The sequence below is a fragment of the Ranitomeya variabilis genome, chromosome 3, assembly GCF_051348905.1.
Source record: "Ranitomeya variabilis isolate aRanVar5 chromosome 3, aRanVar5.hap1, whole genome shotgun sequence".
NCBI lineage: Eukaryota > Metazoa > Chordata > Amphibia > Anura > Dendrobatidae > Ranitomeya > Ranitomeya variabilis.
The window spans coordinates 741,304,209-741,330,960 of NC_135234.1; the positions used below are offsets into that span (position 1 = coordinate 741,304,209).

The following is a 26,752-nucleotide window of genomic DNA, read 5'->3' on the forward strand; positions in this document are numbered from 1 at the left end:
TGATGAAGCAGTAGATCAAGAGCAGTGTGATGAAAAGAAGCTTGAATAAAACCCCTGTGATCAACTTCAGCTCAGAACTGTATCATAGCTGTGCCCCGTAAACCGTTACCGTCCCTCTACTGTCAAGAATTATAATTAATGGTCGCCCTGAGTAAGATTTCCCCAGGATTCCAACAAGAACTCATGTTTCCTTTGTATCTCCTTCATATCCTAAGTAGCGTGCATGTAACAGAGGCCGACCTATGTCGCATGAATAAGGCCCATGCACAACCTGACTTGATCACCGGTATTTTTATTTCATTCTGCGCTGAACTTGCTACCCTTTTCCCTGCCAGATCGACAATGACCAGCTAATCACCAGAGCGTCTTCATTTAGATATAGGATAATCTACTTTTCAGCTATTGCTGTCTTGCTACAAATCAATATTAAAATATAAAGTAATGTATCAGTTTAGAAGTACCCCTCCTTAAAGAATAGCAAATCTCCTCTCATGCTAGTTATTGCATCAAATTTTAAGTCTTTGTCACATTTTCTTGGAGCTGTTGGTTTTTTTGGGACATCTGCAGGTTTTGATTCCTTTGTTGGTTTTGGCTTTGCCTCTGGTTTCCACGTTGGTCTAGATTGAGGTTTGCTTGTTGGTTTAGGTACAGGTTTCTTTGGTGGTATTGGCTGAGGTTTTTTTGTTGGTTTAGGCTGAGGTTCCTTAGGTGGTTTAGGCTGAGGTTGCTTCGGTGGGTTAGGCTGAGGTTCCTTAGGTGGTTTTGGTGGAGGTGCCTTTGGAGGTTTTGGTGTAGGTTCCTTAGGTGGTTTAGGTTGAGGTTCCTTGGGTGGTTTAGGCTGAGGTTTCTTGGGTGGTTTTGGCTGAGGCTCCTTTGGAGGTTTAGCTGGAGGTTCCTTTGGTGGTTTTGGCTGGGGTTCCTTAGGTGGCTTAGGTGGAGGTTCCTTTGGTGGTTTAGGTTGAGGTTTCATTGTTGATTTTGGCTCATTGGGAAATCTTGGTCCTGTTTGCAAAATAAATGTATTAAAAAAAATCTGTTCTGCTTTAAGCCCTTTATCACCCAGCCTGTTTTCACCTTGAACAGGTCAATATTTTCAATTCTGACCAATGTCACTTTATGAGATAATAACTCTGGAATGCTTCAACATATCTCAGTGATTCTGAGAATTTTTTTTACATGTTCTGCTTTATGCCAGTGGTAAATTTTGGTCAATATCGTTTGCGTTTATTTATGAAAATGATGAAAATTTGAAAATGTCGCAATTTTCAAACTTTGAATCTTTGTGCCCTTAAACCAGATAGTTATGCTACACAAAACAGTTAAATAAATAATAATAATAAATAACTTTTGAAACATTTTTTTTTTTTTGTTAGGAAGTTTTATCAGCAATTTCTCATTTTTTAACAAGGGACTTCACCGGAATTTAAACAATGTGGAAGGAAAAAATTAAAATATAATTTTTTTCCAACAAAAATATTGCTTAGCCCAAATTTTGCATTTTCAAAAGGATAAAACAGTTAAAAATGGACCCTACAACTTGTTATGCAGATTCTCCTTAAGTTAACCAATACCCCATACATATGTGGTGGAAAACTACTGTTTGAGCGCACGGCAGGGCTCAGAAGGGAAGGAGCACCATTTGACCTTTGGAGCTCAAAATTGGCTGGAATAGATAGCAAACGCCATGTCACATTTGCAGAGCCCTTGATGTGGCTAAACAAGTGACCCCATTTTAGAAACTAAACTCCACACGGAATTCATCTAGAAGTGTGATGAGCACTTTGAACCCGCAGATGCTTCATAGAATTTTATGGTCTAAGGGGTAACGTTTCTCCTTATGGAGAGTGACATACCAGCTGGCTTGTCAAGGTAAGGAGGCTTATTTGCCGTGCAATGCTCCTCTGGGAAATTAAATATGTAAATTGCCTCTTCTGAGAAAAAGAGGACTTAACTCTACAGCGCCACCTGTTTGAAGTAGCGATCCTACAAGTCACAATCAACCCTTTAATGAGTCGTGCAATATGACTTAGGATAAAAGCCAAATCAGTATCTCAATTCGCAGACACGGTGTGACACATTTGGCACTCATAGAATTTTATAATGTTGAGCCGTGGAAATGAAAAAATCAATTTTTTCGTACAAAAATGTTTCTTTAGCCCCAAACACTTGTTGCGGAATTCATCTAGGGGTGTAGTGATAATTTTTAATCCTCAGGCGATTCACAGAATTGTATAACAAAAGGATGAGTCAATGAAAAATTTTGTGTGAAACATATAAGGCTGGTTTCACACTTGCGTTTTGATCTGCAGCGTTTTAGCGCTAAAAAACGCATGCTTTTTTTTCCTATACTTAACATTAAAAAACGCATGCGTTTTTTAGCGTGCGTTTTGACGCGTTTTCGGCAACGCATGCGTTTTTTGACGCGTGCGTTCATTTGCAGAAATGCAACATGTAGTAATTTCTAGCGTCGTTTTTTTGCTGCAAAAAGACGCATGCGTTTATTCGCGGCAAAAAAATGCATTGTTGTCTATGTAAACGCATGCGTTTTTTTAGAAAAACACAAGAAAACACAAGAAAAAACAAGAAAACCCTAACCCTAACCCTAAACACAAGAAAAAACAAGAAAACCCTAACCCTAACCCTAGGGTTACTAGGGATCCTAACCCTAACCCTAAGGTTAGGATCCCTAGTAACCCTAGGGATCCTAACCCTAACCCTAACCCTAGGGATCCAAACCCTAACCCTTAGGGTTAGGGTTACGATCCTAACCCTTAGGGTTAGGGTTAGGATCCCTAGGGTTAGGGTTAGGATCCCTAGGGTTAGGGGTAGGGTTAGGGTTAGGGGTAGGGTTAGGGGTAGGGTTAGGATCCCTAGGGTTACTAGGGATCCTAACCCTAACCCTAACCCTAGCTATTTCTGTTTTTAGTGGGTTTTCTAGTTGATTTTGATGATTGGCAGCTGTCACACACTTCTCAGCATGGGTTTAAAAACGCAAACACAGGAAAAAACGCATGTAAACGCCGCAAAATGCTGCGTTTTTTTCTGCATGCAAAAACGCATGTGTCTAAAAAAAGCGGCGTTTTGCCGCGTTTACATGCGTTTTTTCACCACATGCGGTTTTTTTTTAAAACGCTGCAGATCAAAACGCAAGTGTGAAACCAGCCTAACCCCTTAAAAAGTATATATTTATTAATTTCTTACAAAAACCTCTTCCTCTGTGTTGGGGTCCTATATCAGTTGCAATAAGATTTTTAATTTACTTATGGAAGGAATTCCCACTGCACATCGACACTGTGCCCGTAGCAGTTGTCATAGGGATAGAAAATTATCTTATTTTAAAAATTGTTTGCATCATTTACAATATACTGTATTTTTCAGACTATAAGACTCACTTTTTTCCCAAATTTTTGGGGAAAATTGGTGTGAGTCTTATAGTTGGAATATACTTACAAGTAGTGTGGCGGCAGCAGGAGTCGGGTGATTCTGCAGCGATCCGACACTGCAGGGCGATGATCACACTCCCTTCCCAGGCTGCAGCAGTATTCGGCAGTGCACAGTGGTGCGGGGCTCCGCCTACATTTTCAGAAAGCCTGGAGCCCCGCACTTCTATTGCTGTGATGGGTGGCCTCCATGAAAATGGCTGCTGGAAGTGGTGCATGTGCAGATTGAGATCTCAGGAGACGAGATCTCGGTGCCGAGATCTCAATCTGCACATGTGCAAACCTGGCAGCCATTTTTCCGAAGGCCACCGCATCGCAACAGTGGGGATGTGTGGGGCTCCTGGCTTTCACAAAATGTCGGCAGAACCCTGCACCACTACACACCAGCGAACCTGCCGCACCAGCCTGGGATGGGATTTCCCGGAGGCCACTGCATCGCAGCAGTGGGGATGTGTGGGACTCTGGGCTTTCACAAAATGTTGATGGAGCCCTGCACCACGAGCACCTCAGAACCTGCCGCACCAGTCTGGGATGGGAGTCATATCATCACCGGACCACCGAATACCCCCTGTGACCACGCACCACCAACGCTACTGATTTCCCCTGGTAAGCTGAATACGGACTGTAAGACAGACCCCCATTTGATGCATTCATTTTTTTTTCCCTATTTTCCTTATGAAAATTTGGGGTGCATCTCATGGTCCGGTGAGTCTTATAGTCCGAAAAATATGGTACCTACTGGATTATACTATTTTTCTTTCATATAGAAAATTAACCCTAATTTTGCATTACTTTATCTATAATTCATTTCTTATCTTAAAATCTATATGTTTTCCTACTTGCCTAGTACAGGGGCTATTAAGGAAAGACAGGGATAGCCGCCTTCAAGTGGGGGCGCCAAACAATCATTCTCTTTAGGGCGCCAACCTCCACAGCTAGGCAGTGACCAGTTAGGGTTAGACCAGGGATCCTTTAGGTTATTTTGTAAATTTCATTGATCTCTGTGTTTTAGAATTATTGTTTGCTATATTGTTTAGCAGGATCATCCTAACATACTGTGAATCTTCTACACTGCGTGGTGTTTTTTTTTTTAATGGATTTTGTGTTTCACAAATATATGGTTTTTCCCTAGTCATATGACTTTCTTGTTACATGGCAATAGAAATTTACCAATGTTTCCACTAAAATGTTGCTTTGGCCTCAAGTTTTCAATTTTCAAAAGTGATAATAGGAGAAATTGGACCATACAATTTGTTATGCAATTTCTCCTGAGTATGCCACTACACCATATGTGGTCAAAAACTATTTTACAAACTACACCTCTTAATGAATTCATCTAAGGGTGCAGTGATCGTATTGACATCATGAGAGTATCACAGAATTTTATACAATTGAGCAGTGAAGAAAAAAATCATTACATTATTACTGCAAATTTTTTGTTTAAGCCCCAGATTGTATATATTCACATGGGGAAACTGGTAAAAATGGCACCACAATTTATCATACAATTTCTACTGAACATGGTAATACCCCATATCTGGCTAGATAGTACTGCTTAGCCACCCGGTGACACTCGGGAGGGAAGGAGCACTTTTTGACTCTGAGAACAAATTATCATAGAATAGTTTGCAGACTCCATAATACAGAGCCCCTAAATGCCAGAAAAGCAGAATCCCCCTCAAGTGACCCCATTTTGTAAATTACTCCCCCCAGGGAATTTATCTACAGTTGTAGCGACAATTTTGACTCCACGGGTGTTTTTCAGATTTGAGTGAAAATTTCTAAATCTGCCATTGTACTGCCCAGTACATTGTAGTGCCCAGCTCATTCTTCTGGAGACATGGACCCCATAAATTAATTGGGCTCTCATTGCTACAGAAATGCCACACATGTGGACACTAAATGTAGCTTAGGGACACTGTGGGGCTCAGAAGGGATGGGGGCATTTGGATTTGGGAGAGCAGAATTTGCTGGATTTCTTTTCACTATAATGAGGCAGCAGAGTTACTTTCGACTCTGTCTGGCTTCTTTTCATCAATGTCCTTCTATTCAGAGGTGCACAAAACTTTGGCCAACCAAAATTTTATGCACGCTTAAAAAGATGGACACCAATGGATTATAGGCCAGACAGAGTCCACAGTGCCTCCATCTGCCTTATTATTGCGAATTTTCTGCTGGGGGTTCCGTCTGAATCACATATTTCATAGATTTACATGGAAACCCTGGTGTAAGCGCTCAGCGTAGAGCACAGGATAAATATCAACCGATCCTTACAGCGATCTTTGGGAGGCAGAATGAACAAATCAACAGCAGGTCAAGAATTTGTTCTATTTATTTCTTACGCCATTCTTGTGGTATAAGCAATTAGATGACTTTATTCTTCGGGTCGGTGTGATTACATCAATACCAGATTTATATCAGTTTTTTATGTTTGGCTGCTATCACACACTAAAAAAATCAACATATTTTGAGAGCTATAATTTTTCTATATTTCTGCTGACAGTCATGTAAGTGCTTTTTTTTGCCGGACAAGTTGACATTTTTATTGGTACCATTTTCTAGCAGCATAACATTTTTTGATCGCTTTCTATTCCGATTTTTGTGAGGCAGAATGAACAAAAACAGAAATTCTGGGATTGTTTTTTTTTATGCCATTCACTGTATGGTAAAATTGATAAGGCAGCTCTATTCTTCTGGTCAGTGCAATTACAGTGATACCACATTTATATAATTTTTTATGTTTTGCTGCTTTTACATAATGAAAACTATATTACAGAAAAAAAAATTGTTTTTGCATTGCTTTATTCTATGAGCTATAACTTTTTTATTTCTACGCTGATGGAGTTGTATAGCAGTTTTTTTGGGGGGACAAGATGATGTTTTCAGCAATACTGTTTTTATTTACATTCGACTTTTCGATCTTCTTTTATTCCACTTTTTGTTTGGTGGTATGATGAAAAGGCATAGTTTTTTGCCACTTTTTTTTACAGTGTTCACTGAAGGGAATAAATAGTGTGACAGTTTCAAGGTGTGTGTTGTTCCAGATGCGGCATTACCCAATATGTGTACTTTTTTTTCTTTATTTTTGTTTTTACATACATATACGTATTGATTGGTAGAACTTTTTGTAATTTATTTTGTGATATTTTTAAAAATACTTTTTCATTTTTTTAAAAAAAACTTTTAAAAAACTTTTTCACTTAGTCCCTCTATGGGACTTTAACTTTTATTACTCTGATTGCTGGTATAATGCATTACAATTCATTATACCTGTCAGTGCAGCACTGACAGAAGCTTCTTACACCATACTCATGGCAAACAGACTTCCTTAGCTGGCATGACGACCTTGAGTTGCCATGATAACGCTCGGGCTCTCTTCATAGGGCTACCGATCAGATGGGAGCCCCCTCCCTCTCCTAGCCTCCTAAATATTGTGATCAATATTGATTTTGGCATTTAGAGGATTAAACAGCCGGGGCACGGTTATCATGTAAGCCGAGCTCTCGGCGGCCATCGCTCGGGTAAGGCTCCTGTGCCCACAGGATCATTATGACGTACTTACAGTACAGACCAAAAGTTTGGACACACCTTCTCATTTAAAGATTTTTCTGTATTTTCATGACTATGAAAATTGTACATTCACACTGAAGGCATCAAAACTATGAATTAACACATGTGGAATTATATACTTAACAAAAAAGTGTGAAACAACTGAAATTATGTCTTATATTCTAGGTTCTTCAAAGTAGCCACCTTTTGCTTTGATGAATGCTTTGCACCCTCTTGGCATTCTCTTGATGAGCTTCAAGAGGTAGTCACCGGAAATGGTTTTCACTTCACAGGTGTGCCCTGTCAGGTTTAATAAGTGGGATTTCTTGCCTTATAAATGGGGTTGGGACCATCAGTTGTGTTGTGCAGAAGTCTGGTGGATACACAGCTGATAGTCCTACTGAATAGACTGTTAGAATTTGTATTATGGCAAGAAAAAAACAGCTAAGTAAAGAAAAACAAGTGGCCATCATTACTTTAAGCAATGAAGGTCAGTCAGTCCAAAAAATTGGAAAAACTTTGAAAGTGTCCCCAAGTGCAGTGGCAAAAACCATCAAGCGCTACAAAGAAACTGGCTCACATGAGGACTCATAGTTTTGATGCCTTCAGTGTGAATGTACAATTTTTATAGTCATGAAAACACAGAAAAATCTTTAAATGAGAAGGTGTGTCCAAACTTTTGGTCTGTACTGTATACATCAAAGGTCGGGATTAGGAACCCCTACTGTTGTGAATTTGGATTCTGGGCTCCCCCGGTGGCTACTGGTGGAATTGAACTGGTGTCTTCATCTTCTCTGTTCACCTGTTCCCATCAAGATGTGGGAGTCGCTATATAACCTTGCTGCTCTGTTAGTTGCTTGCCGGTCAACAATGTTATCAGAAGCCTCTCTGTGCTTGTTCCTGCTCCTAGACAACTACTAGATAAGTTGGACTCTTGTCCATGTTTGTTTTTGCATTTTTGTTCCAGTTCACAGCTGTAGTTTCGTTACTGTGTCTGGAAAGCTCTTGTGAACAGGAATTGCCACTCTGGTGTTATGAGTTAATGCCAGAGTTTTAAAGTAATTTCTGGATGGTGTTTTTGATAGGGTTTTCAGCTGACCATGAAAGTGTCCTTTCTGTCTTCTGCTATGTAGTAAGTGGACCTCAAATTTGCTAAACCTATTTTCATACTACGTTTGTTATTTCATCTCAACTCACCGCCAATACATGTGGGGGGCCTCTGTCTCCTTTCGGGGTATTTCTCTAGAGGTGAGCTAGGACTAATATTTTCCTCTGCTAGTTTTATTTAGTCCTCCGGCTGGTGCTGGGCATCTAGAATCAACGTAGGCATGCTACCCGGCCACTGCTAGTTGTGCGTTAGGTTTAGTTCATGGTCAGCTCAGTTCCCATCTTCCAAGAGCTAGTTCCTATATATGCTGATGCTATGTTCTCTTGCCATTGAGATCATGACAGTTTGACCGGCCCACAAAGTGTTAATTGTTTGGGCTGAAGCAGGAGAAAAAGAAGTGTTGAAGGGAAATTTTTTTTTTTTTTTCCCCTCAGAGTTTTGCTGCCTAGCCCTTAATTGCTGTCTAGCTGCTTCTTACCTCCTCTTAACCCTTGAATGGCTCTGTGTCCACCTGTTTGTAATGGATCTTCAGAGTGTAACTGCAGGTTTGAATAATCTCGCCACGAAGGTACAAAATTTGCAAGATTTTGTTTGTCATGCACCTGTATCTGAGCCGAGAATTCCTTTGCCGGAATTTTTCTCGGGGAATAGATCCGGGTTTCAGAATTTTCGAAATAATTGCAAATTATTTTTGTCCCTGAAATCTCGCTCTGCTGGAGACCCTGCACAGCAGGTCAGGATTGTGATTTCCTTGCTCCGGGGCGACCCTCAAGACTGGGCTTTTTCATTCACACCAGGGGATCCTGCGTTGCTCAATGTGGATGCGTTTTTTCTGGCCTTGGGGTTGCTTTATGACGAACCTCATTTGGAGCTTCAGGCAGAAAAAACTTTGATGTCCCTATCTCAGGGGCAAGATGAAGCGGAAATTTACTGCCAAAGATTCCGTAAATGGTCTGTGCTTACTCAGTGGAATGAGTGCGCCCTGGCGGCGACTTTCAGAGAGGGTCTCTCTGATGCCATTAAGGATGTTATGGTGGGGTTCCCTGTGCCTGCGGGTCTGAATGAGTCCATGACAATGGCTATTCAGATCGATAGGCATTTGCGGGAGCGCAAACCAGTGCACCATCTGGCGGTGTCCACTGAGAAGTCGCCAGAGAATATGCAGTGTGATAGAATTCTGTCCCGAAGCGAGCGGCAGAATTTTAGACGGAAAAATGGGTTGTGTTTCTATTGTGGTGATTCTACTCATGTTATATCAGCATGCTCTAAGCGCACTAAAAAGCTTGGTAAATCTGTTTCCATTTGCACCTTACCGTCTAAATTTATTCTATCTGTGACCCTGATTTGCTCTTTGTCATCTATTACCACGGACGCCTATGTCGACTCTGGCGCCGCTTTGAGTCTTATGGATTGGTCCTTTGCCAAACGCTGTGGGTATGATTTAGAGCCTTTGGAGACTCCTATTCCTCTGAAGGGGATTGACTCCACCCCATTGGCTAATAATAAACCACAATACTGGACACAAGTAACTATGCGTATTAATCCGGATCACCAGGAGATTATTCGCTTTCTGGTGCTGTATAATCTACATGATGATTTGGTGCTAGGATTGCCTTGGCTGCAATCTCACAACCCAGTCCTCGACTGGAGAGCTATGTCTGTGTTGAGCTGGGGATGTAAGGGGGCTCATGGGGATGTACCTGTGGTTTCCATTTCATCATCCATTCCCTCTGAAATTCCTGAGTTCCTGTCTGACTATCGTGACATCTTTGAAGAATCCAAGCTTGGTTCGTTACCTCCGCACCGAGAGTGCGATTGTGCCATAGATTTAATCCCGGGTAGTAAATACCCAAAGGGTCGTTTATTTAATCTGTCTGTGCCTGAACATGCTGCTATGCGAGAATATATAAAGGAGTCCTTGGAAAAGGGACATATTCGTCCATCGTCATCTCCCTTAGGAGCCGGTTTTTTCTTTGTGTCAAAAAAAGACGGCTCTTTGAGACCATGTATTGATTATCGGCTTTTGAATAAAATCACTGTTAAATATCAATACCCATTGCCGTTGCTGACTGATTTGTTTGCTCGCATAAAGGGGGCCAAGTGGTTCTCTAAGATTGACCTTCGTGGGGCGTATAATTTGGTGCGAATCAGGCAGGGGGATGAGTGGAAAACCGCATTTAATACGCCCGAGGGCCACTTTGAGTATTTAGTGATGCCTTTTGGTCTTTCTAATGCTCCGTCAGTTTTCCAGTCCTTTATGCATGATATTTTTCGCGATTATTTGGATAAATTTATGATTGTGTATCTGGATGATATTCTGATTTTTTCGGATGACTGGGACTCTCATGTCCAGCAAGTCAGGAGGGTTTTTCAGGTTTTGCGGTCTAATTCTTTGTGTGTGAAGGGTTCTAAGTGTGTTTTTGGGGTACAGAGGATTTCCTTTTTGGGATATATTTTTTCCCCCTCTTCCATTGAAATGGATCCTGTCAAGGTTCAAGCTATTTGTGATTGGACGCAGCCCTCTTCTCTTAAGAGTCTTCAGAAATTTTTGGGCTTTGCTAACTTTTATCGTCGATTTATTGCTGGTTTTTCGGATATTGCTAAACCATTGACCGATTTGACTAAGAAGGGTGCTGATGTTGCTGATTGGTCCCCTGATGCTGTGGAGGCCTTTCGGGAGCTTAAGCGCCGTTTTTCCTCTGCCCCTGTGTTGCGTCAGCCTGATGTTGCTCTACCTTTTCAGGTTGAGGTCGACGCTTCTGAGATCGGAGCTGGGGCAGTGTTGTCGCAGAAAAGTTCTGACTGCTCCGTGATGAGGCCTTGTGCCTTCTTTTCCCGTAAATTTTCGCCCGCTGAGCGGAATTATGATGTTGGGAATCGGGAGCTTTTGGCCATGAAGTGGGCTTTTGAGGAGTGGCGCCATTGGCTTGAGGGGGCCAGACATCAGGTGGTGGTATTGACTGACCACAAAAATTTGATTTATCTTGAGACCGCCAGGCGCCTGAATCCTAGACAGGCGCGCTGGTCATTATTTTTCTCTCGGTTTAATTTTGTGGTGTCATACCTACCGGGTTCTAAGAATGTTAAGGCGGATGCCCTTTCTAGGAGTTTTGAGCCTGACTCGCCTGGTAACTCTGAGCCCACAGGTATCCTTAAGGATGGAGTGGTATTGTCAGCCGTTTCTCCAGACCTGCGGCGGGCCTTGCAGGAGTTTCAGGCGGATAGACCTGATCGTTGCCCACCTGATAAACTGTTTGTTCCTGATGATTGGACCAGTAGAGTCATCTCTGAGGTTCATTCTTCTGCGTTGGCAGGTCATCCTGGCATTTTTGGTACCAGGGATTTGGTGGCAAGGTCCTTCTGGTGGCCTTCCCTGTCACGAGATGTGCGAGGCTTTGTGCAGTCTTGTGACGTTTGTGCTCGGGCCAAGCCTTGTTGTTCTCGGGCTAGTGGATTATTGTTGCCCTTGCCTATTCCTAAGAGGCCTTGGACGCACATCTCGATGGATTTTATTTCAGATCTGCCTGTTTCTCAGAAGATGTCTGTCATCTGGGTGGTGTGTGACCGTTTTTCTAAGATGGTCCATTTGGTTCCTCTGCCCAAGTTACCTTCTTCTTCCGAGTTGGTTCCTCTGTTTTTTCAAAATGTTGTTCGTTTGCATGGTATTCCTGAGAATATCGTTTCTGACAGAGGGACCCAATTCGTGTCTAGATTTTGGCGGGCATTCTGTGCTAGGATGGGCATAGATTTATCTTTCTCGTCCGCTTTCCATCCTCAGACGAATGGCCAGACCGAGCGGATTAATCAGACCCTGGAGACATATCTGAGGTGTTTTGTGTCTGCTGACCAGGATGATTGGGTTGCTTTTTTGCCATTGGCGGAGTTCGCTCTCAATAATCGGGCCAGCTCTGCCACTTTGGTGTCCCCGTTTTTCTGTAATTCGGGGTTTCATCCTCGATTTTCCTCTGGTCAGGTGGAATCTTCGGATTGTCCTGGAGTGGATGCTGTGGTGGAGAGATTGCATCAGATCTGGGGGCAGGTGGTGGACAATTTGAGGTTGTCCCAGGAGAAGACTCAGCTTTTTGCCAACCGCCACCGTCGTGTTGGTCCTCGGCTTTGTGTTGGGGATTTGGTGTGGTTGTCTTCTCGTTTTGTCCCTATGAGGGTCTCTTCTCCTAAGTTTAAGCCTCGGTTTATCGGCCCGTATAAGATATTGGAGATTCTTAACCCTGTTTCCTTCCGTTTGGACCTCCCTGCATCCTTTTCTATTCATAACGTTTTTCATCGGTCATTATTGCGCAGGTATGAGGTACCGGTTGTGCCTTCCGTTGAGCCTCCTGCTCCGGTGTTGGTTGAGGGTGAGTTGGAGTACGTTGTGGAGAAAATCTTAGACTCTCGTGTTTCCAGACGGAGACTCCAGTATCTGGTCAAGTGGAAGGGATACGGCCAGGAGGATAATTCTTGGGTGAATGCATCCGATGTTCATGCCTCCGATCTGGTTCGTGCCTTTCATAGGGCCCATCCTGATCGCCCTGGTGGTTCTGGTGAGGGTTCGGTGCCCCCTCCTTGAGGGGGGGTACTGTTGTGAATTTGGATTCTGGGCTCCCCCGGTGGCTACTGGTGGAATTGAACTGGTGTCTTCATCTTCTCTGTTCACCTGTTCCCATCAAGATGTGGGAGTCGCTATATAACCTTGCTGCTCTGTTAGTTGCTTGCCGGTCAACAATGTTATCAGAAGCCTCTCTGTGCTTGTTCCTGCTCCTAGACAACTACTAGATAAGTTGGACTCTTGTCCATGTTTGTTTTTGCATTTTTGTTCCAGTTCACAGCTGTAGTTTCGTTACTGTGTCTGGAAAGCTCTTGTGAACAGGAATTGCCACTCTGGTGTTATGAGTTAATGCCAGAGTTTTAAAGTAATTTCTGGATGGTGTTTTTGATAGGGTTTTCAGCTGACCATGAAAGTGTCCTTTCTGTCTTCTGCTATGTAGTAAGTGGACCTCAAATTTGCTAAACCTATTTTCATACTACGTTTGTTATTTCATCTCAACTCACCGCCAATACATGTGGGGGGCCTCTGTCTCCTTTCGGGGTATTTCTCTAGAGGTGAGCTAGGACTAATATTTTCCTCTGCTAGTTTTATTTAGTCCTCCGGCTGGTGCTGGGCATCTAGAATCAACGTAGGCATGCTACCCGGCCACTGCTAGTTGTGCGTTAGGTTTAGTTCATGGTCAGCTCAGTTCCCATCTTCCAAGAGCTAGTTCCTATATATGCTGATGCTATGTTCTCTTGCCATTGAGATCATGACACCCTACCTGACAATGTCATATATGTACGTCAAAGATCGTGAAGGGGTTAAAGGTAGATGATTGTATTGAAATTAATTGAGCAAGACATCACTAATAAAGAATAAATCATATACAACAGGGTCACAGACAAAAACAGGAGTTCTGTGCAAAAAAGCAGTGTATGGTGTCAATTTGCACATTCACTCACATTTACAAGGAATAATGGCTTCAAAGTACCATATACAGCCATTCATCATTAAATATTTAAAGGCATTATCCTGGACTATTTTTTTTTTCACAATGGGCCTAAGAAGTATCAGGCAAGTAGTTGCTACCTATCTGCCTGTTTCACCCTGTGCCATATTAACGACCTATCCTTTGCATAGGTCACCAGAACCAGATCGGTGGAAGTGCCACACCCATCCCCTCCATCTTTGAACTATTTTAAAGGGAATCTGTCACCCACTGGGGTGTGTATAAGCTATTAAAATGGGCATAGAGTTAATAGGAAGTTAAACTAGTCCTGCCTGTATCCCTCATATTAGCGGTCTTCTTGTTGAGAAACCGTATTTTATTTCTTTATGCTAATGATTTCTTCCAGCCTGTGGGGCGTGCGGTGCCTGGAAGAAATCTCTGCCTCCTGTCTACATTTTAATATCCCCCCTCCCATAAGCGTCACAGTGCCCTGTGACATTCATTGTGGTGCCGGAATCCTGCACCTGCATCCTGCACTCCCTCCACATTCCGTACCCTTTTCCTCCCTTCTATGGGCAGTGTATTCAGGAGTCATCTGTGCAGGCGCCAGTGACTTCCGCTCCAGTGACCTCTGGTGTGCGCAACGATAAGATGCTCTCCTCACTTCCTCCCTGCATAGTCATTGCTAGGAACCATGTGTGAATTGCCTGAATACACTGCCCATAGAGGAAAATGTATGGACGTGCATGGGAAGGGGATGATATTGTAATGAAGGCAGGAGGCAGAGATTTCTTTCAGGCACCGCACGCTCTGGATCCTGGAAGAAATCATTCGCATAAGGAAAGAAAATAAGCTTTCTCAACAGCAAGACCATTAATATGAGGCATACAGGTAGGACTAGTGTAACATTTCTATCACCTGTATGCCCATATTAATCGGTCATACACATCCCAGGGGTGACAGATTCCCTTTAATACACCAAATAGTATAAAATTCTAGATTAATTTATAGGTTCATAGCTAAATATCCCTGGTGCTCTAGTGTTGCTTAGCAATTACAATAATTCCTAATGTCTGTATGGTTGGAGGGTTTATACTAAAATCCCAGATGAAATAAGATAGCAGAAGTCCTAGTATTCTAGGTTGTAAGAGGCTGCTGGAGCAGACTCTGTTTAATCTCCATATGGAGAGTGACATGCCAGGGTAAGGAGGCTTATAAGGCAGTGCAATGCTCCTCTTGGAAATTAAATATGCAAATTGTCTCTTCAGAAAGTCATGTCAGTCTCCATAAGGTGAAATGTTACCCTTTAGACCCCAGTCAGAGGCATAAAGTCAAATCAGATCTCATACTTTGTACTGAGGAGGGGCAACACCCTGAAACATGTTGAATTGAGATTCTGGTTTGGCTTTTATCCTAAGTCATGTGACAAGGCTCGTTACCGGGTCAATATTGACTTTTAGGATTGTTACTTCCAATAGATGACACAGGAGGTCAAGTCTTCTTTCTCCGTCAAGTGGAATGAACACTGAAGATTGTTAACTGTGGACTTGAGAAAGCATTAAAGCTTGCTGGGGCACTTGAAAAATGTACACGTCTGGAGAAGGTCTGTCACCACGAGAGGCCCTATGAAGTGTTTTGCAAAACTGAACCATACAAATATGTAAAAAAAAAAATGTTTACCATACAGAGCTTGGATGCCGGCAACATCATCTTTAAATAATTTAAACTTGGTTGGGTCCACAAAGGCATTGTCTGATAGAGTTGGATACATTATGGCTTGCTCATATCTTGAGTGCTCCAGTCCCAGAGCATGGCCCAGTTCATGAAGAGCAACCAAGAAAATGTTGACTCCTGAAAAAAAGACAAAGACAAATTGCTTGTACCTCTCCTGACAGCAAATAGTCACATTCTTTGTGAAATAACTATCTGGACGAACTTAATTCTTGGCATTCCTCTATTATTCCTCTGGAAAATATGTTAATTCAGAATAAATTGACAACTGGGTGTTACAATTTTCGTTGTCAAAAGGAATCTCCACCATGTCTTACACTGTTACTTCTTATGTCTGACACATCTCCGTCTAGTAATATTCAGTTGTCAATTTATTCTTAAATGGTCGCTATCATTTCAACAAACTTTGCATGAATCAAAACAAGTGAAATTCAAGGGACCCTGTCACCTGAATTTGGAGGGAACAATTTTCAGTCATATGGGCGGGGTTTTCGGGTGTTTGATTACGCCTTACCTGCTTTACACAGGCGTGTACTATGGAGGACAGAGAATGAATTTCAATCCAATATTGCAGCCAGCAGGTAAGGAAAGGGTGAATCAAACACCCGAAAACCCCGCCCATATGACTGAAAATTGTTCCCTCCAAGTTCAGGTGACAGGGTCCCTTTAAATTTAAGAAGCTTTGTAACATATCTTTCAGAAAAATATGCTCAATTCTGCACCAATGAGCTATTATGCCGGGGTAGCAACTCACTTGAGAAAATAGTTATACAGTAGTGTTCAAAATAATAGCAAGTCCAATATGAAGAAGCAGATTTAGCACTGCTTTTAGTATAAATTATATACCAATGTCAAACAATTTACCAGCTTCTTAAAAATAAAATTGCAGATTTATTGAAAAGTTCTTAAAAAGTGCATACTCCACGGATCTCACAATAGCCCCGGGAGGAAAGCGATGCGTTTCGACTGCAACCACAGTCTTTATCCAAGCTGGATAAAGACTGCGGTTGCAGTCGAAACGCGTCGCTTTCCTCCCGGGGCTATTGTGAGATCCGTGGAGTATGCACTTTTTAAGAATTTTTCAATAAATCTGCAATTTTATTTTTAGGAAGCTGGAACATGTGTTTTTTTCTGCTGTGAATCCATTGCCTTTCAAGACGGAGTTCCGTGCTTCCAACAACCGGTGAGCTGGCTTGTCCACTTTTTTCTTCAAACAATTTACCAGTTGGTGCAGTAGATTCTAAGAAAACCACCAGACGCCGCATTCATGATCTGCAGGTTTTTGAGTCTGTGTATTAGAATAATTAAGTGAATGGGGGTGTTCAAAATAATAGCAGTATGGAGATCAATTAGCGAGGGCAATCATTCTGTGAAGAAACAGGCGAGAATCCGGTGGCTCTTATTTAAGGATGAAGCCAGGACATGTTGTTCATGCATTTCTCCTTGAAAGACTGAGAAATATGGGTCGGTCGAGACATTGTTCAGAAGAACAGTGTACTTTGATTAAAAGTTGGTTGGAGAGGGTAAAACTGATAAAGAAGTGCAGACAATGATGGGCTGTTCAGCTAAAATGATGTTCAATGCTTTAAAATGGAAAGAAAAATCAGAGAGATGTGGAAGAAAACTGAAGACTACCATTCGAACGGATGGCAGAATAGCCTGAATGGCAAAGGCCCAGCCAATGATCAAAGACAGTCTCAAGCTACCTGTGAGTCCTGGGACAGTTAGAAGAGGCCTGAGTGACGCTAACCTCAGAGCAAGACGTCCCCACAAAGTCCCACTGTTAAAAAATAGACATGTACTGAAGCGGATGCAATTTGCCAAAGAACACGTCAACTGGCCTAAAGAGAAATGGACAAACATTTTGTGGACTGATGAAAGTAAAATTGTTCTTTTCGGGTCCAAGGGCTGCAGACGGTTCATCAGACGACCACCGAACTCAGCATCAAAGCCACTGTGCACTCTGAAGACAGTGAAGCATGGTGGAGCAAGCATCATGGTATGGGCAGGTTTCTCTTACTATGGTGCCTGACCTATTTACCGCATACCAGGAATCATGGACCAGTTTTCAAGTATTAAAATGCTTGAAGAGGCCATGTTGCCTTATACTGAAGAGGATATGCCCTTAAAATAGGTGTTTCAACAAGACATCGACTTGAACACACCAGTAAAAGAGCAAAAAGTTTGGTTCCGGTCCAGCAAAATTGAGGTTATGGAGTGGCAAGACCAATCCCTGGACCTTAATCAGATAGAACACTTGTGGGGTGACATTAAAAATGCTGTTTCTGAGGCAAAGCCAACAAATGCCAAAAAATTGTGGGATGTAGTCAAAGCATCCTGGGCTGGAATAACAGTTGACAGGTGCCAGAAGGTGGTTGACTCTATGCAACATAGATGTGAAGCAGTTCTAAAAAACTGTGATTGTACAACTAAATAAAGTAGTTAAAATTATATACATTTCTCTTCATGTTTTGAATTGGAAAACAGTGTGCAATGTTCCTGCAGCGCCCCAGAGTCCTGGTCGTTGCAGTACTGTGGCTCCGCCGCTAAGGGGGGCTATGGTACGTCTGATGGCACTGAAGGAGTTCATCTGACCAGGTATCACAGACACCAATACATTTCACAGTCTGGCCTCCAGAGGGAGCTAAGGGTACTATTCATTAGGCCACTCCTCACAGTCTGGTAAAACTGGGGGTTAGATAGGAAGTTAGAGAGAAAGCTGACTGGGTTGGAACCAGGCAACACCTTGTGGCAGAGGGTGTTGTAGGGGAAGATTCAGAGGGGTCCCTGTCAGGGGTGGGATCCTGACAGAGGCCTAGCAACCAGAGAGAACGTTACGGGACCGCGCCTGCACGATATAGCGGCAGTACCCTAAGAAAGGACAAGAAGCGAGGTTTATTGTGCTGAGTGAGAAACGAGATCAATGCAACAAGGAGAAACCAGTAGGAGTCCTATTGAGGCGCATAACCGGTGGCCGGAACGCCGAGGAAGTATAGAGCTCCAAGCCAAACTTCAAACCTACGGCAGGACAGTCAGTTACAGGCGGGCTGTCTCACCCAGACCCAGGAAGACACAGGGGGGTAACAACAGGAGTGGGGCGACGCTGGAGTCCCGGAAAAGCTCCGAGTCTCCCCGTCATACAGGTGCGTCCTAACCGTAAGATCAGGGGGACGTAGAGGGAGAACATCAGAATCGAGTTGTGAGAGAACACGAGAAACAGACACAACAGTTGTGGGTGCTATCCCGTAAGCACAGCAGGGGAGGACCACAACACACAAGCGCAGGAAGGTAGGCACAGATTTCCACCTGCAAAGGGAACTCTGGAGGTGCCATCGGACCGGCCGGACTTGCGCAGCCCTGTTAACCGTATTCCGGATTGAGGACTCAGAAGCCTTCAGTAAAGAGGTAAAGAGACTGCAACCTGGTGTCCTCGTTATTGACCGCGACCGGCACTACACCGCACCATAACATCAGCACCATACCACCACCTTTCACTGTGCGCCCCTCAGCAGGGTCACGGACCGGGTCTAGGCACCGTGACAACCCCAGAGCAGAGACTCAGAGGCCCGGTACCGGGTACCCCTCGGCCCTGCGGCAGTGGGGGCGCTACAACTTGGCGTCACAAACAGGATCTACTTAAGCCTGAAGAATCAGGTCATGTGTGCCTTGGAACTGTGATTTATTATACTTGGACTGTGATTTATTGCAAAGACTGTGCTGTGCCACTTGCCGCCAAAATCCGCCGCCATTATAGCGCTGGGGAGAGCGCAGGAGAGGAAGAGGGCGTGGAGTGGGCGTAGACAAGCTGAAGAGCGCGAAAGACAATGGCCGCCCAGTCTAAATATTTCTGCACCGTGAGGACGTGTCCGTCAGCAGCCGAGATCCGCCTCCTGATTCTCAATGGTGGGCGGAGGCAGAGAAAACGAAACCGCCCACGAAGGAGAGAGCGGGAAAAGAACCAGGAAGCGACTCACGTGGAGGACGCCATGGCCAGCAGCTCGGAACCCAAATGTGGGGTGGAAGCAGAAGTCTCCCCCAACTACCCGGACGAATACTGCAGCCAATTCTCCACGGACAGCGCTGATCTCTTGCAGGCTGAGATGGGAGACTTGATCCATCAACTTCTTCAGCTGAACATGAAGGCCCAAGCTCCGCACCAGGTAGCGCCGGAAGGAAGTCCTCTGGCATCGGATCCTGTGCCGCTACCGGAGTTGTTGCTGAGGCCCTCGCCGACACCGCCAGCGGAACCCGACGCGGAGGAGAAGCCTGCATTGGCCGTGAGTCCGCCGACCCCGTTCCGCTAGCAGAGGGCTTGTTAGTAGGCCCCGTGGCGGCACCCCCTCTCCCTGGGACCCATAGACGCCAGCGCCTGTTACCATGGGAGGAGGCCACGGGCATGGAACATCTCCTGAAAGCCCCGATTACGCCAACTACCCTGCTGTGTGAGACCCACGCGGAACGCACGGTCTGCCGCTGGGTGAACCCAGGATCCAACCTCATGGGGTTCCCCGGGGTGAAGACACGGGAAGGGGAGATGGTGCAGGCCCTGAGCTGGGAGGAATACCAGACCCAGCTGGAACAGCAGTGGAGGGAGAAGGACAAGGCATACCAGGCCAGACTAGAGGCCTACCATCAAAAAGACTTGGCGGTCAAGGACCGGGCCCGCAAGGACCCCGCCGCTCACCAGGCCCCGCGCAGGCAGGGCACCATCACCACCTTCAAGCTCCGCGGAGGCTGGGGCTTTATTAAGCAGCCGGGCCTGTACGCCGAAGTCTTCGTTAACCGGCGGGACGTGGAGTCGCATCTCAGAGAGGGCCACCCAGACCGGGATCTCTACCCGGGGGACGAAGTTAGCTACACCAGGCACTTTGGGGAAAAGGGGTGGTTTGCCCTGAATGTCCGCAAGAGGCAGAACCCTGTGACACCCCCGATTAAGGTGCCAGTGAAGCTGACCCCTGTAGCAAAGGTGCCCCCTTGTGGTCAGCCCACGATCGTTACCAGGACCACCGAGGTCACTCCAACGTGCATTATGGTCAAGACCACAACATGCAGCATCGTCACATCAACCACCCTCGTGGCCGAGGAGGCACCTCTTCAGGTGGGTGGTGCTCGTGCTGCTCCAGAACTGAAGACAATGGGTACGCAGACCCCCAAATGGGACAACACGTCCCCTTACGCAGTACCTGGCGGTGCGCAATACCCTAAGGGGTTGCCTCCGCCGGTGCTGCCTCCTGAGTGGTTCAAGTAACTGTACTAACACTCTGCAACTGTAAATAAGTTAATTGTTTTCACCGTTTTGCTGCTAAAACCCGTCTAGGGTTATTCTTAAAGGGATCCCTTTGTTGACCCGGGATCCCTATTGCTTTTTGTTTGTTTCCTACTTTTGCACAGTTATCAAAGGACTGCCGAATCATGGACGGTGAATGATTCAAAAACTAATATTGTAAATAGTTTGCACCTTCTTAAAGGTGCTCTCTACTGGTTTTATACAAGAAAAGGACTCTTTGCGAAGATACTGTTTTTGAAGACATTACCGGAGTCCTTACTGCAAACAGACTTGCAGCTTGAGAAGTTGCACTACCTCATAGAGACTTGGTCCCCTCTTAAAGGGGATGTTCATCAAAAGTACTTAAAGAATGATGATGTTTTGAAAGAAAGTACTGATAATGCTGATATGTCAAAGTTAAATGTAGCTAACTAGTTGATTGTAAGAAATGTTTAATAATGTTACATGGAGAATACCAGTAGGAGTCGTGCTGTAAGACGAGGCAACATCCTATTGAGGCGCATAACCAGTGGCCGGAACGCCGAGGAAGTATAGAGCTCCAAGCCAAACTTCAAACCTACGGCAGGACAGTCAGTTACAGGCGGGCTGTCTCACCCAGACCCAGGAAGACACAGGGGGGTAACAACAGGAGTGGGGTGACGCTGGAGTCCCGGAAATGCTTCGAGCCTCCCCGTCATACGGGTGCGTCCTAACCGTAAGATCAGGGGGGCTATGGTACGTCTGATGGCACTGAAGGAGTTCATCTGACCAGGTATCACAGACACCAATACATTTCACAGTCTGGCCTCCAGGGGGAGCTAAGGGTACTATTCATTAGGCCACTCCTCACAGTCTGGTAAAACTGGGGGTTAGATAGGAAGTTAGAGAGAAAGCTGACTGGGTTGGAACCAGGCAACACCTTGTGGCAGAGGGTGTTGTAGGGGAAGATTCAGAGGGGTCCTGTCAGGGGTGGGATCCTGACAGAGGCCTAGCAACCAGAGAGAACGTTACGGGACCGCGCCTGCACGATATAGCGGCAGTACCCTAAGAAAGGACAAGAAGCGAGGTTTATTGTGCTGAGTGAGAAACGAGATCAATGCAACAAGGAGAATACCAGTAGGAGTCCTATTGAGGCGCATAACCGGTGGCCGGAACGCCGAGGAAGTATAGAGCTCCAAGCCAAACTTCAAACCTACGGCAGGACAGTCAGTTACAGGCGGGCTGTCTCACCCAGACCCAGGAAGACACAGGGGGGTAACAACAGGAGTGGGGCGACGCTGGAGTCCCGGAAAAGCTCCGAGTCTCCCCGTCATACAGGTGCGTCCTAACCGTAAGATCAGGGGGACGTAGAGGGAGAACATCAGAATCGAGTTGTGAGAGAACACGAGAAACAGACACAACAGTTGTGGGTGCTATCCCGTAAGCACAGCAGGGGAGGACCACAACACACAAGCGCAGGAAGGTAGGCACAGATTTCCACCTGCAAAGGGAACTCTGGAGGTGCCATCGGACCGGCCAGACTTGCGCAGCCCTGTTAACCGTATTCCGGATTGAGGACTCAGAAGCCTTCAGTAAAGAGGTAAAGAGACTGCAACCTGGTGTCCTCGTTATTGACCGCGACCGGCACTACACCGCACCATAACATCAGCACCATACCACCACCTTTCACTGTGCGCCCCTCAGCAGGGTCACGGACCGGGTCTAGCCACCGTGACAACCCCAGAGCAGAGACTCAGAGGCCCGGTACCGGGTACCCCTCGGCCCTGCGGCAGTGCAGGCGCTACATTCCCAATGCATGGAAATAAAAATTAGTATAAAGATTTTGTGATTAACTCATTTTTTGAACACACTGCTATTATTTTGAACATTACTATGCAATAAAAACTGCAAATGACCCTGCCAGGTCCTGTACAGACTAGATATCCTGAGTCCGCAGTCCCTAGTGGCGCCTGTGGGTGCAGGGAGAGCCCTAACCACAGACTAGGAGATGGCAACTTAGATCTAGACTGCCCAAACAGCCATCGAGTTGCATCAAGTTGTTTCTAAAAAACTCGAAGAAAGAGCAGAGTGTAAATTACCTACAAGAGGAGAAGTGTGCTGAACAAAAAATAGATTCCAGAGGGAGTAAAGTAAATAACGAAATACCAAGCAAAGAATAAAGCAAGTACTGTTAACAAATATACAGCCTGCTTCCTAATGGTAAACCGAAGATAGGTGCAAAGTATAGCAAAGGCACAGTCGAGCAAAAATCCTCAGCTGGAATCTCACAAACTGGCTCCACACATCAGCAGAATGTCAGAACATCCAAATGAGTCTATCACCATCAAGAAACACCAGCAGCACCCCCTCTTTGGTCTCCGGTCCTGAGCCCACACCTTTTCTGGTACATGACAGCTGTTTTGATTAGCTGTTATGTGCCCTAACATATTTGGTATCTTTGCATTCAGAAACGCCCGATCTATCAAAATATAAAAATAATTAATCTGATCGATAAACAGCGCAACGAGAAAAAAAAGAAAGATTCCAGAATTACATTTATTTTTGGTCGCCACAACATTGAAATAAAATACAATAATGGGCGATCAAAACTGCCCCAGATCCCAAAAATGGAGACATTACGGGTCTCAGAAAATGGTGCCATTTTTTTGTTTTGACAAATTTGTGATTTTTATTTTACAGCCTAAATAAAAAAGAACCTATATATGTTTGGTATCTGCAAACTCATATTTACCTCGAGAATCATAGTGGCTGGTCATTTTTAGAATTTAGTGCGCATGGTAAAAAAAAACAACAAAAAAAACAATTGTGGAATTGCATTTTTTTTTTTTGCAATTTCACAGCACTTGGAATTTTTTTCCCATTTTCTAGCACACTATATGCTAAAATCGATGATATCGTTCAAAAGTACAACTCGTCCCACAAAAAACAATACCTCACATGTCCATAGTGACAGAAAAAATAAAAAAAAGTTATGGCTTTGGAAAAAAGGGGAGCAAAAAACGAAAACAGAAAGCCCAAGGTGGTAAAGGGGTTAATGACTTCACTGCACACGCAGCTGCGCTCTCACGCTCAGATCAGCTTATCCTGGATGCAGGGCCGAGCGGTCACATCACACCACCGCTCAGCAATGCATCCAGATGTAGCAGAGTTTGATCATGTCATGGGACATATGGATTATCAGCGGACAGGTGAGGAATACTGTGATTTTTTAATAAATGGGTAAAAGAGGGTTATTGTGGTACATTGTATTTTTTCAATTATAGGACTTTTCTCTGAATGTGTCTTTAGTCTTATTAATGGGGTTGTCTTATAGATGCCTCTCTGTTACTAACCCCTGGTCTTGATGTTGGCTGATATTACAAAGTTGACATGAACCTCAACACTATTACCCCAGTTGCCAGGGCAAGTAGGAAGAGCCAAGACTAAGCGCCAGATATCACAAAGAATTAGGCCGGCGTCACACTCAGCGTATGGAAATACGGTCCGTTTTTTACGGCCGTAATATGCAGTAATTGTACCAAAACACTGTTCCATATTCAATGTGAGGATGCGATTTTTATGCACAAATTTATCCGCGTGTCATCCGTATGGCATCCGTATGGCTTCCGTACGGCGATTTTTTTCTCGCAGGCTTGCAAAATGGACATATCATGGATCCATCAGCTCAAATATTCTTAAAAACATGTATACAGTCTACATATATATATATATATATATATATATATATATATATACTGTATATATATGTCAGAGAGACACACATACATATATATATATATATATATATATATTTATATTTAATTCAGGCAGATTTCTGGCTCGATTGCTGGAAGTGCATATTAAATGTTGCTTTAATTATTGTATTGTTAATGTTGTTACTTATGACTGCTATGTTTGAAATTGTTAAACTGCAAAGCGCTGCGGAATATCTTGGTGCTATATAAATAAAGATTATTATTTTATTAAATGTCGCTGTCATCATTTGACCGTGACATTTAATGGGTTAATAGCCACGCGTGGGTCGCGATTCCACCTGCGGCTGTTCCAGACACATGTCAATTCTTCAAAACAGTTGACATGTGCCAGGCAAGATGTGGGTTCACTGCTGGAGCCCACATCAAAAGGAAGGAGTGCGACGTGGGCGTACTATTACACCCAAAGTTGTTAAGGGGTTAATATCAGCCCACAGCTATCTGTTTAGCCTTTGGTTAGTAATATTGGGAGGACCCAATGTCATTTTTTGGGAGGCCCCTCCTTTACTAACCAGTAGTGTTGAGCGATACCGTCCGATACTTGAAAGTATCGGTATCGGAAAGTATCGGCCGATACCGGCAAAGTATCGGATCCAATCCGATACCGATACCCGATACCAATACAAGTCAATGGGACTCAAGTATCGGACGGTATTCCTGATGGTTCCCAGGGTCTGAAGGAGAGGAAACTCTCCTTCAGGCCCTGGGAACCACATTAATGTGTAAAATAAAGAATTAAAATAAAAAATATTGCTATACTCACCTCTCCGAGGGAACCGGCAGCGTTGTTTGCTTAAAATTCGCGCTTTTCTTTCCTTACGTGAAGTCCCGGCTTGTGATTGGTTGCGTGCCGCCCATGTGACCGCAACGCAACCAATCACAGCAAGCCGTGACGTAATTTCAGGTCATTCAGTATTTTAAAATTACGCTCCGGCTTTGTGATTGGTTGCGTCGCAGTCACATGGGCGACGCAACCAATCACAGCAAGCCGTGACGTAATTTCAGGTCCTTAAGGATTTTAAAATTACGTCCCGGCTTTGTGATTGGATGCGTCGCAGTCACATGGGCGACGCAACCAATCACAAGCCGTGACGTCACGGGAGGCTGGACACGCGCGCATTTTAAAATGCGCGCGAGTCCAGCCTCCCATGACGTCCCGGCTTGTGATTGGTTGCGTCGCTGTCAACCAATCACAAGCCGGGAAGCCATTTTAAAATGCGCGCGTGTCCAGCCTCCCGGCTTGTGATTGGTTGACAGCGACGCAACCAATCACAAGCCGGGACGTCACGGGAGGCTGGACACGCGCGCATTTTAAAATTCGCATGAGTCCAGCCTCCCGTGACGTCCCGGCTTGTGATTGGTTGAGTCGCTGTCAACCAATCACAAGCCGGGAAGCCATTTTAAAATGCGCGCGTGTCCAGCCTCCCGGCTTGTGATTGGTTGACAGCGACGCAACCAATCACAAGCCGGGACGTCACGGGAGGCTGGACACGCGCGCATTTTAAAATGCGCGCGTGTCCAGCCTCCCGTGACGTCACGGCTTGTGATTGGTTGCGTCGTCCATGTGACTGCGACGCAACCAATCACAAAGCCGGGACATAATTTTAAAATACTGAATGACCTGAAATTACGTCACGGCTTGCTGTGATTGGTTGCGTCGCCCATGTGACTGCGACGCAACCAATCACATAGCCGGAGCGTAATTTTAAAATACTGAATGACCTGAAATTACATCACGGCTTGCTGTGATTGGTTGCGTTGCGGTCACATGGGCGGCACGCAACTAATCACAAGCCGGGACTTCACGTAAGGAAAGAAAAGCGCGAATTTTAAACAAAGAACGCTGCCGCTTCCCTCGGTAAGGTGCAGGCTGCGTCGGAGAGGTGAGTATAGCAATATTTTTTATTTTAATTCTCTCTTTTACACATTTTTACATTAATGTTGTTTCGATACCGATACCCGATACCACAAAAGTATCGGATCTCGGTATCGGAATTCCGATACCCGCAAGTATCGGCCGATACCCGATACTTGCGGTATCGGAATGCTCAACACTACTAACCAGTAAAGGCTATGCAGACAGCTATGAGCTGATATCAATAACTGATATTAATAGCCTGGGAAGCTTCCTGGATATTGACCAAAATAGTACCAGCCCTTAGCTGTCAGTTTTCCCTCAGCTTGTTAGGAAAATTAAGGGGGATCCCACGCCATTTTTTTTCAATTATTTATTTATTGATTCCAAAAATACATGTACAGTAAGCTCAGGTGCAGTATGTAAAAAAAAATAATTAAACAACAAAAATGTTGATAACCAGTTCAGGTAAAGCTGAAAGCTATGAGCTGCAGCCTTCAGCTGTCAGCTTTATCTTGGTTGGTTATCAAAAATAAATAATCAAAAAAGTGTATAGTCCCTCCCATTTTTG

At 44.5% G+C, this 26,752-nt stretch overlaps 1 protein-coding gene across 2 annotated transcripts in view; it reads right to left on the reverse strand.

Moving 5' to 3' along the window:
* The window catches only part of LOC143817253 (collagenase 3-like), an 87,253-nt gene that overhangs the window by 49,746 nt on the left and 10,755 nt on the right, over positions 1-26,752 (reverse strand). For both annotated transcript variants that reach the window (XM_077298493.1, XM_077298494.1), the window contains exons 5-6: positions 15,258-15,428; positions 462-1,002 (exon numbers count right to left, since the gene is read on the reverse strand). In XM_077298493.1, the coding sequence (XP_077154608.1) occupies positions 462-1,002; positions 15,258-15,428 (712 nt within the window). The remainder of the gene's footprint in view (positions 1-461; positions 1,003-15,257; positions 15,429-26,752) is intronic.